Source organism: Myotis lucifugus, unplaced genomic scaffold (assembly GCF_000147115.1).
Source record: "Myotis lucifugus unplaced genomic scaffold, Myoluc2.0 scaffold_329, whole genome shotgun sequence".
In the NCBI taxonomy this organism is placed as follows: Eukaryota; Metazoa; Chordata; class Mammalia; order Chiroptera; family Vespertilionidae; genus Myotis; species Myotis lucifugus.
Genome location: NW_005871377.1, coordinates 962,604 through 981,989, shown reverse-complemented (window position 1 = coordinate 981,989; position 19,386 = coordinate 962,604). Strand labels below are relative to the sequence as shown.

General features: G+C 46.9%; 1 protein-coding gene across 5 annotated transcripts; it reads right to left on the bottom strand.

Moving 5' to 3' along the window:
• Nucleotides 1–6,324: 6,324 nt before the first annotated feature.
• CDC6 (cell division cycle 6) lies at nucleotides 6,325–19,235 on the bottom strand. Of its 5 annotated transcripts, none has more exons than XM_023764386.1 (12): nucleotides 19,217–19,235; nucleotides 15,874–16,064; nucleotides 14,651–14,932; nucleotides 14,328–14,527; nucleotides 13,909–14,084; nucleotides 13,062–13,168; nucleotides 12,500–12,639; nucleotides 11,871–11,971; nucleotides 10,641–10,705; nucleotides 7,941–8,143; nucleotides 7,356–7,496; nucleotides 6,325–7,043 (listed from the first exon to the last, which is right to left on the bottom strand). In XM_023764386.1, exons 2-12 carry the CDS (start codon nucleotides 16,049–16,051, stop codon nucleotides 6,954–6,956), a joined length of 1,683 nt encoding a protein of 560 aa, XP_023620154.1. In that variant the 5' UTR covers nucleotides 16,052–16,064; nucleotides 19,217–19,235; the 3' UTR covers nucleotides 6,325–6,953. The 5 variants fall into 5 exon arrangements, with proteins under 5 accessions (XP_023620154.1, XP_023620153.1, XP_006100874.1 ...); XM_023764385.1 differs by lacking the exon at nucleotides 19,217–19,235 and adding an exon at nucleotides 16,799–16,990; XM_006100812.3 differs by lacking the exon at nucleotides 19,217–19,235 and adding an exon at nucleotides 16,791–16,907.
• Between the last annotated feature and the right edge of the window lie 151 nt (nucleotides 19,236–19,386).

Below are 19,386 nucleotides of genomic sequence, written 5' to 3'. Positions count from 1 at the left end.
CCCCCCAGCACCGGCTCTGGCCGCCCTAGTGTGAGGTGTGCCCGAAAGGAGACATGACTTCTCCCTCAAGGTGAGTAGGGAGTGGGGGGCAAAGTCCTGAGCTGGAGGCTGGGAGGCGAAGAGGAAGCCAGATAGAAATCCCCAGGGAGGCTCCGTCCGCTCCTGCTCCCTCGGCTCTCGGGCACCCCAGCACCGAGGGGAGGTGGGGGAAGGGGTATTGGGCAATACTGCAAAGGAGGGTGCAAGGGCGTGGGGCCTGGGCAGTCCTTCCCCCCACTCCCTATTCTGAGCTGGAGAAGGGGACTGCCTCGAGGAAGTGCAGGGAGGGCGGCTGGAGGGATGGGGGGGGGGTTGCTCTGGACGTTCAGACACCCCACCGTTCCCAGGCTCCCACCTCCCAGGACTACGGTGAGCAGTGGGGGAGGAGGGATGGGGAAAGCCTGCACCGGCGAGAAGGAAACCGCCAGATCAGAAGAGGAGAGGCCCGGCGGAAGGCCACCAAGGGGGAGCGGGGAGGGGGTGCGCGTGGTCCTACCTGCTCAGGTGTGTGCTGGCAGGGGGGCAGTGGGGTTCCCAGGAGAACCGGGGAAGCCCTCTCAGCTCGATTCAGGATTCCCCTTGCTTCTGGGTTAGTCTGCTGCAAGAGGCACGGGTTTCCGTTGGGTCCTAAAGCCCACTGACAGCCATGGGCAAGCCCGCCCTCCGACACCAGGCCGGACGGGGTCAGCGGGTGCAAGGCAGCGCGGAGGACTGATGGGGGAGGAACGCGCCGGGAGGAAGACAGGGGTCTGAGTCACGGGCTGGGGACAGCAGCAGCCCCGTCTCAAATACACAGGGATGGCTTCCGCTGAGGACGAGGCTGGAGAAATGAGGCATTTCTTCTGCCCGCCCAGAGAAAATGAACGTGGGCCTGGGTGCTGAAGATGGGGCTAATATCGCTCTCCTCGCCACTCCTGCTCAGCTGCTCGGTTGTTGAGAATTTGGGGAAGGAGACATTCACTGTGGGTGGGTCCTCACTGCTGCCCGCCCTCACAAACACAGCAGTCTCCCCATCCCTCCCCACCACTCCGAAATGCCTGAGGCCACACCAGCAAGTAAGAGGAACAGTACAACTTGATCTTAGTTGAAAACTGGTAGTTTTTTTAAAAAAATATTTTTTATTGATTTCAGAGAGGAAGGGAGAGAGAGAAACATCAGTGATGAGAATCATTGATCTGCTGCCTTCTGCACGCCCCCTACTGGGGATCGACTGGCAACCCAGGCATATGGCAAACCAGCCAGGGAACCAGTCCTTAGTAGGATCCTGAAACTTTTCCAGAATGAATAAGTGAGAGAGTATTTCCCCAGGTACCATTTGGGATAAATATAGGGGATGGGGGGAGAAGGGCCTCTTAACACAAGTACATCAACTTCAAGGTCACAGACCGAGCTTAGGAGCTTAGGATAGCTGACCTCAGCAGCTCAAAAGGGAGAACTCAGGGTGGGTGGGCCAGGTGGACCAGGGAAAGGTGGATGGGAAGTGTTTAGAGGGCTGGAGGGAGAGCATTTTGCAAGGGGAGTTGCGCATAGCTCCGGCAGCAGAGCTGGGGAAATGTCATGGGGTGAAGGGCCAGGGAAAGTCAAGACAGAAATGAGAGAAGGGGGAAAGCGTGGCCTCTTCCTAGAAGGGGAGAGGGCAGCAGCACTGCCTCTACTTCTTTCTGTGTGTTGCAGGGAGAAGTGTGGGGGGAGGAACTAGACAGTAAGGATGGAGAGCCCCAGGGTGGAGCCCGTTGGGTGAGCTCAGGTCAAGCCTTTCACGCTGATGTGCCTCAGTTCTCTCCCAGCTGTTAAACAGGGCCCTTGGTGCTTCCCAGGGAGTTAATGAGTGTTTACAAAAAGGCTTGGAGATCCTCAGATCTCAGCTGGGCCACCACTACAGTTATAAAGCTCAAGAAGGGCTGAGTGTGATTTGGGGAGGGGAGGAGCAGGGGGAGAGGGAAACAGACTGCTCTCTGACAAACTCAGGATGAAACCAGCTCAGAGAGCACAGCCTCAGCTGCCACAGGATATCCTTGTGCCCAGGGATGGAGGTCATGCACCCCCATACCTCTAACCACCACCAAAGCTCACTGTAGTCAGAACCCAGACTAGCAGCTGGTCTTCATTAGCTCCAGCGTTTTTCACCCCACACTGTGAACCCACAGCTTCTATAGGCTTAGGCTAGAGGGGGCTGCCCTAGCCCGACCTTGCAGCTGACTCTGGGGTGGGGGGACACCACACCAAAGGCCAAGTTACCAGCTGAAAATAAAGTTGAAGCAAGACTCCTTTTTCCCACTGGGAGCAAGAAGAGAGGAAAGAAAGGAGTGTGGGGGTGAGAGGGTGGAGGTGGGGGAATTTAGGGCAAACAGCAGGCAGTGAAGTCAGCTGGATCGAGGCCCAGAAACCCCCACACCCTGGGGCCAAGTCTTACTCTAGCTTTGCTTTCAGCTCGAGTCTTGGCGAGGCCCCAAACGAGGGAAGGCCCTGGCTGCCCCCTTCTGCCTCCCCACCCCCACCCTTATTAAATACACATTTTATCTCTCAGCATCTTCATTATCTTAACTGGAGGAGACAAGCAGTGGATGGCGGCAGGAGAGCGTCAGGAGAGGGGGGCGGGTGTGGGGAGCAGGCGCACCCTTGTTATAAAAGTGCTGATCCAGCGCTTTCGGGCAGTGTGGGAAAAAGAGGTGGGATCAAAGGGAGCGAGGCTGATTCAGAACTCAATTAGAGCTCCTTAAAGAAGGAGCGAGGTCTCTCCTTTTGCCAGTCTGCAGACAGCCTGCACCCAGGCCTCTTGCGCCCAATTAGTTTCTACTGCCAGTGCCTTGGGGCTGGGGTTGAAAATCAAGGGGAGGCCAGAGGGAACGCCTCCTCCCCCTACGCATCCATCGCACCTTTTCTGAGAAGAGGGAGACCCGCCGCTCTGTGTAGCTTAAGAGAGAATGTCTAGAGGACACCTTTTCAGGAGGGACCTGGGGTTACAACGTTCCCCAAAAGTTAAAAAGGGGAACATCAGAGGTGAGCTCTTCCTTGATCCCTTGCCAGCTAGAGGCACAGCTTCTGGCCAAGGTCTAGGGGCACTAGGTAAGAGCCAGACAGGCACCCCTCTTCCCAGCCTGTAGGGAGGACTCCCTCCCCAGCCAAGGCATCCTGGGAGCAACGTGGAAATTGCCTCAAGCAAAACACCACATCAGAGGGAGCGATTGGAACGCATCTGTGAGGCCAATAAACCTGCACAACTGTGCCAAGACCTATTTTTTTAAGATGAAGCACCTTTCTTTTACGGAGGGGGGGCGGGAAGGGGGGCGCCTGCTCCACCTCTGTGTAAAAGCACTAGCAACGTTTATCTTCAGATTAGAACTGTCAAGATGGAGGAAAAGGAAGCATTTTATTTGGTTTATTTATCTGTCCATTGAACACCTACCAGGTACCAGGCACTAAGTACTAGGGACAAGACAAATATAAATAAAACCTCAAGCTTGGTTCTTTTGGTCTCCCTCAGTAGGCAATGTGACACCTCTTTACAGATATATACTTTATATATATTTCTTATTGATTTCAGAGAGGAAGAGGGAGAGATAGAAACATCAATGATGAGAATCACCAATTGGCTGCCTCCCACATGCCCCATACTGGGGATCGAGCCCGCAACCCGGGCTTGTGCCCCGACCAGGAATCAAACCATGACCTCCTGGTTCATGGGTCAATGCTCAACCACTGAGCCACATTGGCTGGGCTACATATATTTTTAAAAATCTGCAAGTCTGGCCCTGGCCAGGTGCTCAGTTGGTTGGAGTGTCATCTAGCACCCCAAAAAATGTGGGCTCGATTCCCCATCAAGGCACATACCTACGTTGTGGATTTGATCACCGGTTGGGGTGCATATGGGAGGCAACTGGTTGATGTTTCTCTCTTTAAAAATCAATAAAAACATACCCTCAGATGAGGATTAAAAAAAAAAATCTCCAGGTCTGTCTCATTCCTACTTCCCAGTTCTTACTGGTGTATCTTAAAAGGGCACTTAATAAAGGCAGGGAGCAACAGGGGGGTGGGTGGGGGGGAGAGAAGAGAGCTTTGCCAACTTTTTTGATCTCTGGGGAGCTTGGACCTCACACACTCTTGCCAGTTATCTAGCCACAGGCAAGTCTTCATTGAGCCAGAAAGATCAGTGGCAGCTCTGGGGTTGAAACTCACACCAACTTTATTGTGTCTGTGTTCTCTCCATGGCAATACCCAACAACACGCTATGGAAGCTTAATCTGCTTCTTCGAAGGAAAAGAAGTAACCCAGGATATAGACACCGCCCCCCCCCGACCACCTCCACGAGGAAGAATGTAGGTCAGCATCTTTGCTACTACACTATGTGAAACAGCCTATGATCCTGGCAAACACCAGTCACCACAAGCCCATCCCATCCCACTCCAAATCCCACTCCTCCCCATAGCGCTCAGAGAAAACCCCGCAAGAAAAGGACGTTCTTTCTTCTCTCAGCCTGCTCCCTGGCTGTCTGAATGGCGCTGAAGACCTCACTGACACACGTACATCAGCTCTCGCTCCCACCGAGCAGCGGAAGCCACGCGGGGACTCCAAGTCTGCTTCACGCATCACTGACAGACCAACCCTGTTCCAATTGCTGAAGTCTTAAGAGCAGCAGTGACCTAGAAATTGACAGTGGGGGGAGAACGGAAGGGAAATAAACCAACAAACCAGTCCACAGAAAACCCTGTTTCCAAACATCAGGGGAAAAGGAGAGAAAGAAGGTGGAAGGGAAAGAAATTTGGCCCCTTTGAATCTGCAAATGCAATCCTGGCTCAGTGCCATGGAGGATACACAGCAGCCCCACTGCGAGTCAAGCCATGTTCCTGACTCAGGCCCTACAGTGAAGGGGAAGGCGCCAAGCCTCAAATACAACGAGGTGGGGAGGCCACTCCTTTTTGGGCAGGATCCTACTGTGGACACAGAACAGACAGCAGCTGCCCACAGTGTGGAAACAAACTGTAAAGCAGTCACGTCTCTTAAGGCTGCAGCATCCAATAAAATGTAATTTAAATCAAGCCTCGCATCTGTTCTCAATCCCATTCAGTCTCTGCTTTCCATCAGCCTTCGGACAATCTTTGCAATTATGCTTGTTAACCCTTATAGCCCCAGACACTTTCCACGCTTCGAGGTATATATAACACTGCGTTCTCCACTCGCAAATTACCCTCAGAGGGAATGACTTCTCCGCCAAGCGTGTGAGAGCATTCAGACTCCTGTCTATAGACTGTGCCCTGCTACACACCCGTGGGTGGTGTTCATTTCAGAGGGCTCTCTGCATGCCCTTCTTCTATCCCGTACCACCTGCTGTAGCCCAGATCACATTGCAAGGATACAGTGGGCAGCATGAATGAAACAGTGGCCAACAGATCATTTGTACACATATCAAGTTCCCAAACTCAAGTCCATGCTGGAAAGGCAGGAGGCAGAAGAGCTCAGGGAACAGACTTGGTCACTGGTTCTCAGACCATCCATGTCACATATGGTTTGCATTCCAAGGATTTGCTCGAGTTATAAAACTACAGCCATCTCCCAAATGAATCAAACTTAAGTCTCCCCCTTTCTCAAAACGGCAGCCCCATGCCTGCACGGTCAAGGCAGTCAGTGCTGTAATGGTGCCCTCTGGTGTTCCCATCTCAAATTGCCATTTTATGCCACCAGAAAACAAACCCAGAAAAGAGGAGTCTCGAGTAACCATATGAACTAATTTATCTAACACAGCGGTTCTCAACCTGTGGGTCGCGACCCCTTTGGGGGTCGCCTAAGACCATCGGAAAACACATCTATAATTACATATTGTTTTTGTGATTAATCACTATGCTTTAATTATGTTCAATTTGTAACAATGAAAATACATCCTGCATATCAGATATTTACATTACGATTCATAACAGTAGCAAAATTAGTTATGAAGTAGCAACGAAAATAATTTTATGGTTGGGGGTCACCACAACATGAGGAACTGTATTAAAGGGTCGCGGCATTAGGAAGGTTGAGAACCACTGTAATTATGTGTTTTCCGATGGTCTTAGGCGACCCCTGTGAAAGGTCGTTCGACCCCCAAGGGTCTCGACCCCCAGGTTGAGAACCGCTGATAACAAGACTAGAAAAATGAGGTTTAAATAAAAATCCAACCCCAAACGAAGGCATCTTGAGACAAGCAGCTTCATCTGAGGGCGACAAGACTATTGGGACAGTTTAGGGAGGAATTTCCACAACGAAAGCTTGAGTTCGCTGGAAATGTGATTGCTTACAAAGACAAAGAACGAAACTTGAAAATAAATATATTCACAATCTGTAGAGTTACATTCTGCTTACTACCCCCACTCCCTGGGGAGTGCCTAAGAAACTCAAGTGAGTCTTTAAAATGCCACAATGTGGAAGTATCTGCAACGCAAACACAGGAAACTCCAAAAAGAAAGAAATCCTTTGATCACGAAGTGTCCTCCACATCTCCACGAGGACTTGCTTATTTTGCTGGATCACCCTTTTTCATTCTTCTGATTTTAGTGCCAAAGTTCTTTCAAATACACCAATGTTTGAGGGAACAAAGAGGTAAATATACGCACATTCCACAACATAAATCTATATCCTTGCAAGCTTATTAAGGTAGTAAATATAATTTGAAAGGGTCTACTTGGTCATTTTTAATGCATAAAAGTAATAAGACCCTCATTTTTAATGCATAAAAATAACACTCCCCCCAAAATAATAAAACCCAAAGATGTTATATTCTGTGTAAACATTCTTAAATCTATAAATTAAAATTGATCATTTTCAAGTAAAAAGAGTACTGTTTTCAGACCTGAATATATTAAAGTACTAACACGAAGACTTTATAACGTTCTAGATAACACTGGATACTTTCAGGTGGGTGGTATGAAAAATAAAAGATTTTAAGGCAATCCAGTAGCTAAGATATTTCCAATTAAAGTTCTGTCTTTCAGAGCATGCTCTACTTCCTTCTCTTCAATCTTCAAAGACACCTGGAAAAAGGAGAAAAAAGCTTTTCACAGTGGAGAACTCACAAAAGCAAAGTCTGTAGTACATAAAGGTCTACCATGTTAAACCCTGCTCACAAGAGGCAAGCATGTTAAACGCTGCTTTTGCAAGGGCCCCCACACAAAAAAAATCTCCCTCATGCCCCAGTCCCATCCTCACAGATCTTAAACTCTACCTAACAAGAAACAAATTGTGTATCTAATTACGGTCATCTTAAACTCTTTACTCTAGCAAAACACAAGTTCTCCAAAACAGGACAATTAAAGGGAATGCCACAAAGAAGCAGCGGGCTGTACCTTTGTGAGGCGGGTTTCCTTGTTTTTCTTTAATTCTAAAATGCCCCTGGCCTCCAAGAGCTCTGAGAGTGACAAGCACTCTGACTGGTCCGCAGCTGCCACCTGCTGTTTGCGACAGACGTTACCGTAGGCTTCGTATAACTGGGAGGAAACAAGGGAGGACAAATGTTGTTCAGAAGTCCTATCTCTTGTAACCTATTTATAATCTTCGAAAGAATGTGAGTCTGGGTTTGCAAACAAGTTATCTCGGTACCCAGTCCTCCCTCATTTCAATAGGACCCTTGAACTTGAACGGGCACCCTGTAGATATTGCCAAAACCCTCTACTGTCATGCAGGAAAGGGCTCTATATTTCGTTGAGAGGCAGAAATGGAAGGGGAGAAGATGAATGGTCAATTCTCAACCACAACCCCAGGGAAATAAAGTCAGCTGCCTCTGACATGGTTCCGGTGTTTATTCTTACTGTTAAAAAATCCATTTTTAATTCCTATCAGCTGGAGCGTGATAGGCCTTTTGGAAAATATCTGCTCTGCAAAGCAGATTCTCACCTCTCCCCCAGCTCCATCTGCCGACAGTCCCAACTAACCTTCCCCAGAGTGACCTCTCTGGTTTTCAACTGCCTGGTCAAGAGCAGCAGAGAGCAGACCAAGATCTTCTGCTGAAGGGGGAAGGAATCGTGTGCTCCTTCTTGGATCAAAGTCATCCTGTCTCCATCGACTTCCGAAATGACCTGGGATATGTGACGAAGGCCAACCCGCTTCGGAACCAGCGACTCAGAGGATGACTTACCTATAAATACATACATCGAGCTTAATTCGATTTTTAAAATTGTGTGTATTGCGACAGATGAGACTAAGTTTTAGCTGAAGAAAAGTCAAGTGCAGTCCTGTCGCGGCAAAGCAGAGGTTCCAGCTCTGTAACTGGACACGAAAGGATGAGAGACAGTGCTGTCCTCACCAAGAGACCAGGGGAACGTGGGGAACTTCAACGGAGGCTGACCCTTTTTCTGGGCAGAATGGTGAGCTATTTTGCCCTGTAGAACACAATTTAACCTCAGAGAGACAAAAACCCACCTCATAAAAGAATAAAGACCAGACAAAGAAGTACTGTCTCCTGCTTGGGGGTTCCTAATATCTCAAAGGTAAAGACAAACAGAACCTTGAAGCAAAGATGCCCAGTTATTAAGAAAAAAGTTGGAAAAATTACCTAATATGTTGACTCACACAAGTGGCTACATGTGGGCAGTACAGTCAATCCTATGTGAGTCTCCGAGAGCCTCCACAAATGACCTTTGAGGTTTGGTTCACTTGCCCACGCTGATCTCTACACTTGAGAAAAGGTCATTGGCTATCTTAGCAGATAGCACCACCTCAGAGGCCGGAGGTTGGGCAACAGCCAACAAGCTGCACGGGACTATGGCCTCATTGTCTGGAGATGCATGAATTGCAAGACGGGAGGGATTTGCTCTGTAACAACCTTTGCCTACAGTTACTTCCCGAGATCATGTGCAGTTGTCCCACAACCATTTGCTTCTATTTCATTACAACAAACGGGATGTTGCAGAGGACGGACAGGAGTGGAGAAACTGGAGATCACTGATCAAGTAGCAGAATCGTAAGGCTGAAAGAATTTTGAGGCCTGGTTTTGCTCCCTTACCCCGTGGCCGAGCCCTCTAAAACAATCCCCACAAGTGGTCATCTAGCCAGCTTTTGTTTGAGCATCTTCAATGCTGGGGAACCCACAATGGGTCAAAAAAGGTCAGGTAGTGTTACTTATTAGAAAGTGTCTTACTAGTGTATAGGGTGGGGCAAAAGTAGGTTTACAGTTGTGAGTACGCAAAACAGCACTTATTCTTGTATATTTTTTATTAATTATTGTATCTTTTTTATTGATTTTTAGAGAGAGAAGGGAGAGGGAAAAGGAGACAGAGAAAAACATCAATTTGTTGTTCCACTTATTTATGCATTCATTTGTTGATTCTTTTCTTTTTTAAATGTTTTTGTTGATTTCAGAGAAGAGGGAGAGAAATAGAAATACCAATGATGAGAGAGAAACATTGATCGGCTGCCTCCTGCATGCCCCCTACTGGGGATCAGGACTGCAACCTAGGCATGTGCCCTGACCAGGAATCGAACTGGGACCTCCTGGTTCATGGGTCAGCACTCAACCACTGAGCCACACCGGCCAGGTACTGGTTGCTTCTTGTATGTGCCCTGACCAGGCATCAAGCCTGCAACCTTGGCATATTGGAACAACGTTCCAACCAAGCCACTTGGCTAGCGCTGTATTATTTTTCCATGTGAACAACTGTAAACCTATTTTTGCCACACCCTGTATATAGCTGAAGTCAGTCTCCCTATAGCTTTCTAGAGGCATTAAGAGCTAATCACATATACCAGAGGTCAAGGAATTAGATTAGTCTTAACAATTTACACCAGGAACTTATAACCTATTTTAGCTCCGTGTGTGCCGGCAGTGCTAAAAGGGGTCGCCGACACATTTGGTAGTGAGGAAAAAAAAGGGGGACAATACTAAGCACTAAGTTTGGCTACTTCTGAAGTATTTTTATTAATTTTCTCTCAACAAGGTGATGAAAAATAGCAAGTGCTCTCTGCGGAACTACAGTGCTAGAAACAATTTTAATAACTTTCAACCAGTGCAGGAATGAAGGAAGAAACAATCAAATCAGGGTGTTCCGCTTCTAAAGATTAACCCTGGATATTAAACACCGCCAAGATATGTCGTTCATGGCTATTTTATATCTGCCACCGCTAAGGAAAAGGAAAATTAATTTTTCCATTTTTGTAATAGCCTGCCATTTACTGCAGCAATATCATCTTTATACCTCCATCCTCCTAGACTTGTTTAAAGGCCTGAGAGATCCCAAGTTGAACTCAATTCTCTCACTGTCTGCCTCTTATTTACCAGGCTCTGCTTTTACCTATACGGAGACCTAAACTGCACGCAACTTCAGCACCCAGAGAGAAGCTGAGCCAGCCTTACTGTTTACAGTTTCCATTCCTAGAGCTTGGAAAGAAAATTGACTCTGTCCCAACCATTTATGTAACACTGTGGATAACTCATTTCCAGTAATGCACGAAATTTAGTACTGCAGGCAAGACAAATAAAGCTGACACACAGTCACACACATAAAAACGGGTGTAGATTTAACCATGTTCATTATACCTTTCTAGCTCTTTCCTCAGAAAAGTGAAGCAAGCTTCAAAAAAAAAAAAAAGTTAAGCTTCTATTACAAAGGAAGATGGGAAGGAGATAAACTACTTACATTCAGACAGTGGTTTGAGGATAGTCTGGCTTTTGACATCCGACTCTACAATTTCAATAGCTCTCCTATAAAGAAATATTTCTAAAATTAATTTAGGCTGAGCCAAACCAAACACCACACCAAACCACGAAGCTCGAAAACAGACATATTAACAAAAAACATGTTTTATAATTTTCAAGCCCCCAGACAAAACGAGGCTATGTCTCAGCTAAAGGAGACTTCGTTGCCCTGAAATAAATCATAGACCAGGCAATTCGAGAACTTCAACACCACACGGTTTCCTCTTAGAGACGCCAAGTAGGCCATCACACATTGAGCCAATGATCACATCTTCGATGAGGAGAAAACGTCATGGATAGGAGAGAGAATACAGTGTGGGCAGCGGACTAAAGACAGCCGGCACCACCCATCCACCCCAGACCCGAAAGGGCAGTCCTCCGTTTTCGATACTGCCATCTGTGTAGGCTACACCGCACCAGCCTCCAGGACTATTGCTCGGAGCTGGTCTTTCCCAAGCAGTTTGCTGACTAGGGGAAACTTTCAGATCCAGCCAGGATCCTGCCATGGAGCAGTAGGCAGAGCTTACTCTCCCACTGCTCTCTCCGAACTACTTTGCCCACAGGAAGCCAGAAGCCAGACCTGGATCTTCTGTATGGCAGTAGGGGGAGGTCGGACCAGCAGGCCAGCACAGCAAGTATCATTTTAATGGGCCCAGTGCCCCTACTGGGAAGGAAGAAATTTCATCAGTCAGCACAGAGGCTTTCCCCGGCAGGAGGGACAGGGGGATGGGAAGGGAGAGAGGTCTGGAGTACAACCGTGGGGACCACCGACTGAAGGAAGGGGTGCTCACACAAAAAAAGCAAAGGGAGGGGAAAAATGTCTAAAGGCAAAGATGGTTCAGGTCCATAAATAAACCTGCTTGAGACCAGCTAATGGAAAAGTAAACTGGAGTCTTTTTTTAATACAAATGTAATTAACCAATCTATAATCACCACAGGGAGTGCCAGCAACATCTCATTTGTTCCTCCCTCTGTAGGTAATGGACTGATAATGTTTCAGACATTAACACGGTGGAAATGCAGAACTCCCCACTGAGAAACAAGTCCTCTTTTCGGAGCATAAAAAAGTGGCAGAACGGAGCCTCTTAAGCCACATTCACTTGAGTTACACGAGACAATTAAACAGCATTTCTTTTTTTTAATAAAAGCAGCCAACAGAGCCATAACTCACCTGCAAACATCTAGTGCTTTGCGAACGTCTCCAGAAACAGCAGAGACTTTTCGGGCACAGAACTGAATCGCAGCACTGTCCACGATCTGATCTCTGGATACCTTTGGACAAGACACAGAAGGTGACAGTTTGAACTATGAGTCCCCCACTTTGTAATTTAGATCCCAGGCACAAATATTTTCACACTGAAGTCTAAGTTTGATTGGCTACCCTGTAGGGTCTAAGAGATGCCTTTTCTGCTCGTAAGTAAATGGAGATTTACTTATGAGACTGGCATATATGTCCATAAATGGAAAAAAGAATGTAATCAGACCTTAAATTAGCAAAACTAAACTAAAATAAAACCGATTTGGTCATTTCCCAAAGAGAACGTTTTCTCATAGGCCCTATTTTGAAAGGTCTAATTGAAGAAGCATTTGAGTGATTCCTCTCTTATTTTTATTTTAACACGGAGGCACCCAATAAATGGAGCCATGGGTGAAAATTCTTATAAAAATGTTCTCCCTATGGCCCATAGGAACTCCATGGTTAGTAATGCCACCCAAACAAAATATTTAGAGCTACTGTTAGATTTTTCCAACACAGGTGATCCAAGGAACACACAATTTGGTACAATGTTTGTCCCTCACCTGATTAAGTCGATCCTGCAAGATAGTGGCTATCTGATTTCTGGTATAAGGTGGGAAGTTCAAAAGCTGTGGCTTGCATTTTTCTCTAGCTTGAAGCCTCGGCAGAATTCTGTCTGTGAGATCCAAGGTATTAGCAATGCCTGCGGAAGAGATAAATAACACTAACCATCAAATCATCCTACAAGGAAAAATAAACCATCTGAAAGCTGAATAAAATTTCTAGTTGTAATCCAGCATTCCAATTGTTGCTTCCCACTTGCTGCCCCCTTGTCCCCGCCCAAAACTCATTAGGTAAGATGTATATTAGGATTGTTCACCGATAAGCAGAATCAGATACTCCAAAAATCAACACTGGGTGTCTCTGAAATGCAGTATTATGTCATTTCTATTCAGACTTAACAAACTGATCTTCCTTAGATTAAAATTACTATTATTTTAGAGTAATGTTCTTATTTTGATAAGAAAGCTGGTTTAAAATAAAGTAATAGGTGATAAATAAACTAAAGAGATTAAAAAAGAATTCTTTAGAGTCACCATGTAACAGTAACAAATGGGCACTAACCAATCAGCACCAATCGAGAATTGTTTAGCCAGGGCCATTCAAACAGTGTGTACAATACATCCTGCCCCTTGCTGTCCAGCTGATCCATCTCGTCCAACACCAACACACTACATGGAAAGAGAAACAGTTAGTACCCGTGTTCACTTTCTTAACTCTCCGATCTGTTTGATCTGGGCTGACTCTAGGTCACATTCCTACAGCAGAGATCAGCTTGAAGATCATAATTTGTCCTGTCTCCAGTCACTGTTACAAATGATCCCCCCTCCACCATCATGAAAAAGTACCATTATAGGTTTTTCAAGCACTTAGTTTAAAAACATTTTTCCAATTTAAAATTAGGTGTCATTTTCCTTTCTTCTTTCCCTTTAAGCTTATGTAACTACCACTCATAGAGCAAATATAGGGAAACTAGAGGCCCGGTGCACCGGTGGGGTCCCTTGGGCTGGCCTGTGCAGATCAGGCTGAAACTGGCTCTCCGACATCCCCCCGAGGGGTCCCGGATTGCGAGAGGGCGCAGGCCAGGCCGAGGGACCCCGCCGGTGCACGATCGGGGCCAGGGAGGGACCATGGGAGGGCTCCAGGGTGTGTTGGCCCATCTCACCCAGTCCCTATTGGCTGGACCCCAGCAGCAAGCTAACCTACCAGTTGGAGCGTCTGCCCCCTGGTGGGCAGTGTGCATCATAGTGACTGGTTGAACAAACGGTTGGACACTTAGCATATTAGGCTTTTATTACATAGGATGTCTTTTTATGAACAAACCAATAAATTCAAGAGATTAGAATGTGAGTTTGTGGGTGAGAGACCCTGCAGATTTTTAGAGGGCAGCACGCGGCAGAGCAATACTTACACCATGGGGCCCTTCTCTGCAGTAAAATGGTTTTCCAGTTTCTTCATCATGTCCTTCCCAGCTGGCCTGGATACTCCTTCCTGACAAATTTCCTGAGCAATTGCTGGGAATACAGCCTGAGCCCTCCTCAAGGACATGCAATTCAGCATGATAGTTTTAAAACTTTTCAGCTCCTTCTAGAAAAATGCAAACATAGGAGTAATTTTAGCCTTGGATAAAGATTTGATGGAACCTGAAGTGTCTGAGGAGTCAACAGCATACGAAAGAGTAAGCTCTCCTTTCATTTGGAAAGATTCAGACAATGAAATTGAAAACGTCTTTTTTGGGGGAAATGTCACCTAAGACTTCTACTTTTTCTTAACCCTTAACAACGAAGTGCCATTTTAGCAAGAGCATCATAATTCAGACTCTCAAAGCACCTTGAGGTCTTGCAGAATTCGGCTTAAGCAGGCAGTTTTTCCAGTTCCAGGAGCACCAGAAAGATAAAGACTTCCAGCTTTTTTCCCACAGATGTGCTCCCTCAGGAAATTCCTGATGACATCCATCTCCTTTTCCCTGGCAGGCAGCCGATCTGGGACAGCTGTATTCAGGACCAGCTTTGCTTGCTGGTAGCAAGTGCCTGTGCCAGACATGAAAGGACAATTAGATACAACAGAGGCGACTGAGAAGACCCAATGGGTTTCATCTGGACTTGCCAGCCTTGTTGAAAGGCTGCACTCACAGCTGCTGTGAGAGAACGAACCTTCTTGCTTAAACAGCCTCACACAGGCGGATTCTTTCTCCAGTGGACATCTCTGCTCGGAACTTGTTGTGACCTCTGGACCTTTTTGAACGGAGGCACATATTTTGTTCTGGTGAACTCTGGCTTGTCTTCTTTTGCCTGGAGACTTAACTGGCAGCTGATTGTCAAAGACCAATTTGCGTCCCCTCGGGGTGTGTGAGTGAGGGGGACCATTCTCTTTCCTGCCCAGCTTTGGTGGAGAACAGGGTGATAAACAGGGAGTGTTGCATTGGTTGTCATCACCTGAAACACATTAAAATCAAAGCATGGTCGTTCGCGGCAGTGATTAGTAAAAGGACTTGCAAAGATCCCTGCCTCCCCCAGAAAGAGGTGAATTCCTACCTCAGCCAAAGCCACCAAAATAAAACGCCTTTCATTTTAGATTTAGAAGCAAATACTGGCCACCAGATGGCAACACTGAGTCTCACTATTGTTGGGTAGAAACCAAATGGGTTTGAGTGGGATGAAATTCTAAGATGGTTCTAAAACAGGGTTTCTCAGCGTTGGCACCACTAATATATTAGACCAAATAATCCTTGGGCGTGTCCCCTGTTCATGGTAGAATATTTAGCAGCATCCCTGGTCTTTATCCGTTATGCCAGAAGCACACCTCAGTGTCAACAACCAAAAATGTCTCCGGATACTACTACCCAACCACCCCTCATTAAAAACAAACTAAAACAAGAAAGGATTGCCAACGACCTTTCTAAAACAAAGAGCATCACCCGTGTCTCTTAATTTCACCACCATTAAGGCAAGTTTCAAAAATATTATACAGTACAGTTAACTGCAAGGTCACTGTTTTAAAAAGTTTATTTTTTATTGTTGACAGTATTACAGATGTCCCCCATTCCCCTCCCCCATTCCCACGTCCACCCAGCCCCCTCCCCTAGCCCTCACCCCACTAATGTCTGTGTCCATGGGCTATGCATGCAAGGTCCTTTAAAATAACCAACAGCACTGAGTTCAATGAAGACACAGAAGATCAGGCCTATTAAATACTGCAGAAAGTGATCTTAACTCTGAAATTCAGCGAGAACTCAGCCATCGTCCTGAAAAACCCCCAGAGTGAATAGAGTGGCCTTAACAGAACTTGCCGGCCTCCGAGGACTAGGCATTCTTATTGCTGAGTAAAGGGAGGTCGAGAGCTGCGGGGCGCAAAGGGCTCGGAAAGGGTGGCTTACCCAGACGTTTCCTGGGGCTGAGGGGCAGGCTTTTTGCACAGGGAGTCCGGGGGATGGCCTGGACCTTGGTCAGCTCCAGTTTGGTGTCACTGCAGCTTTTAGCTTTGTCCACGGTCCGAGACGGCTTCTTTTTTGGAAAACCGATGGTGGCCTGCGACTGGGATCGGGTCTGAGGCATGATGGCTGCACAGCTGGGCACGGAAAAGAGAACGGGAGAGCCAGTCAACACGTAACACCGAAGGGAAAGACCTCACGGAATTCATGCCGACGGTCGGCATTTATTGCCTAAGTAAATGATCACGATATTGGAGCGCCCAGCTCTGCTTCCCACCCCAATCGATGCAATAAGAGCAGAAACTTGTCTCCAACTTGAGTACGAAGCTGTTCGGAGCAGTTCAGGTATCGCCTCATCTGAGTTTCACAACCAACTGCCTCAGAGGAAGGTACTATTATTAAAATGACCTTGAAGACGAGAAAACAGAGCTCAGGGGCCCCGAAGGCACAGCGAACCAGGCACTCTGGCTCCACGTTCTTACCCGCTTGAGCGATGCGAGAAGTTTATCCTGATGGTCTCGATCGCACTCCTAATTCCCTCACCCCAGCCCCTTCCAGCCTCGCCCCACGCCACCCCCAGGCCTCACTCAGCACTCAGTCTCCACGCCGCACAGCTCGCAACCCCACCCGGAACATCTCCCCCTGCATCACCTACGCACAGCTGCCAGCCAGGCTGCTCCGACAGCGCACACCTCCCTTCCCTTCCCTTCCCCGACCTATCTCCCGCGATCTGGGCTCTGCTCCGCTCACTTCACCTCGGGCATCACCGGCGCCCTCGGGCCTTGTCACTCAGCGCCCCTACTTCTCTGACCCCAGGCGCCCCGGGGCCATCCTCTCCTCTCCACCCCACAGGGCTGCGTCACCTCAGTACCGGATCCTTCTCTCCTCTCTCGCGCAAGGCTTCAGGGATTCTTTCAAGCTCCAGGACAAACCGGCAGCAGCCAAGTCCAGACACATTCGCGCCAAATGTGCACAGTTGTAGCTTTCCGGCCTCCCGCCAAAGTCCAGACAGGCTTCTAATTGGCTGTCGCCTCAATGCCGCGCTCCTAGGCCAACGCCCACCCTCCAATGCACAACCAATAAGAGAGTCCCAGGTCTCGGAGCCCTCTGAAGGCCACGCCTACTGAGCGGAGGGTGCCCATCTACATCCGGGACCTCCGCCGGAAAGACGTGAAGGGAGCGACGCTGGGTAAGGCGAACTGGACACGCCGCAAAGCTCGGCGGGAGATGTAGTCTTTGCCGCAGGCGACTCTATTTCTATGCCTTTCTCTCGATGGGAGGTACAAAGATGTGGTTGCTTCTTCTCAGTGCTGCACTTAACCCATTTTCGTTATCCTAATGGGCTACATTTTTAGTGAGCTACTATATAATACCTATCATTTTGGGGACAGTTCTGGGAGTCAGATATGATGCTAGGAGCTTTACTCAACCCTGCAAGGCACAAATCAAATGTGCATAGGGTCAATTAGGGGTCACAGCATCTTGTTGAAGGATCTAGGATCCAGATTTCCTGACACCCAAACCAATTTTTTTTTTTTTGGTAAAGTTCTACGCATGCATAACGAAATATACTACCCCTCATTATAATATTCCCCTGATTTGTATTTCAAAGGTGAGAAATAAAGCCAGGCCTTTGCTTTTATTTTGTTAAAGGTAAGAATATATTGTATACCTTCTTATCATTAATCCCATTAATCAACACTTTGTAGGGAGTGGAGAGAATTATGACCCCTTCATTTAAAAAAAAATTTTTTTATGGCTAAACACTAGGGTTTCAGGGCCAGAGAAGATGGCTATAGAAGAAGAGGCAAGCTGAGCTTTTAATGAAAAATATAAATTAGAGCAGTAATTTATAGGGCAGCTTCCAAAGCTAATAACATAGCTATGCCTCAGATTCTGTTAAAGGCCAAAACCCAATTCTAGGTGATGGTAAGCATTTATCTTTCATCCTTCAATATCAAATAAAATAGAGCAATAAAGCTGAGAAACAGGAAAGCAATATTACAATCGTCAGTTAATTGTAGTTAGTTCATATAGTAGATAAGAGCCAATACTGAGTGCTTAAGTGTATGCCAGGGACTGAGTTCAAGCATTTTACCTATGTCACCTTATTAATTCTCACAAGCACCCCATGAAGTTGGCATTATTTCCATTTTACAAATGAGGAAATGGAATAGAAGGGGTTGAGTAAATTTCACCAAGGGCACACATTAGTAAGTGGAAGAGCTGGAATTTGAACTGGGAAAGTCTGACAGGAAATCAAACTCTCAACCATTAAACATGGGGGAGGATTAGACAGATGCAGGTTCCACAGTGGCCTTCTAAACAGGGAGAGATGGTTAGGAAGCAGGTTTCGGGAAGGCTTTCCAGGAGCTGAAAACTGTAACAGTGAAGAGATTAGGTAGCATGACTGTAAAAGTGTTACCCTAAAATGGAGGCTTTAAAATATATATATATATATATATATATATATATATATATATATGTAATTTTTTATTGATTTCAGAGAGGAAGCAACAGGGAGAGATAGAAACATCAATGATGAGAATCACTGATCAGCTGCCTCCTGCATGCCCTCTACTGGGGGCCGAGCCTGCACCCCGGGCATGTGCCCTTGACTGGAATTAAACATGGGACCCTTCAGTCAGCAGGCTGAGGCTCTATCCACTGAGCCAAACCAGCTAGGGCCTAAAATGGAGGCTTTTTGCCCAGCTGGCATAGCTCAGTGATTGAGCATGGACCTATGAACCAGGAGATCACGGTTCGATTCCAGGTCAGGGCACATGCCTGAGTTGCTGGCTCGATCCCCAGTGTGGGGCATGCAGGAGGCAGCCAATCAAAGAATTCTCTCATCATCGATGTTTTTCTCTCTCTCCCTTTCTCTTTCTCTCTGAAATTAATAAAAATCTATTTAAAATGAAATAAAATAAAATGGAGGCTTTTGACCAGATGGTATTTTTGATATCTTAATAGGGCAATAGAACCTAAAAAGCAACCTTCACTGCTCATGTTTATTTTTACAACTGGGCACCTGAAAATTGTCCTTAGTAGCCTGAAATGGTAACATGTGCCCAACCAGTCTTAAGAAATTGTGAACAGCCTCCCTCCATTACATGGGAGGGAGGGAGCAGAGGAAGCTATAAGTACTTAACATGCATACTGGAGCCTTGACAACACCAGGAAGGATAGCAGTGGTCTATAAAAAAGCTTGCAGGAGTGAATGACGACCGTAGAAGCAGGCCGAGAATCACAGGATGTCAGATCGAAAGGTCTCTAAAAGCTTACCGACCTGAGGCATTCCAATATTCCAGTAGCATGCTGCACACACCACCATGCGGTTTCTTGCTTCTGTGCCTCTGTCCTTGCTATTTCCTGCCTGGAATACTGCTCACCATCTTCCTTCCCTGGCTAATTACCATGAAGCCTTTTTAAAAAAATATGTATTTTTATTGATTTCAG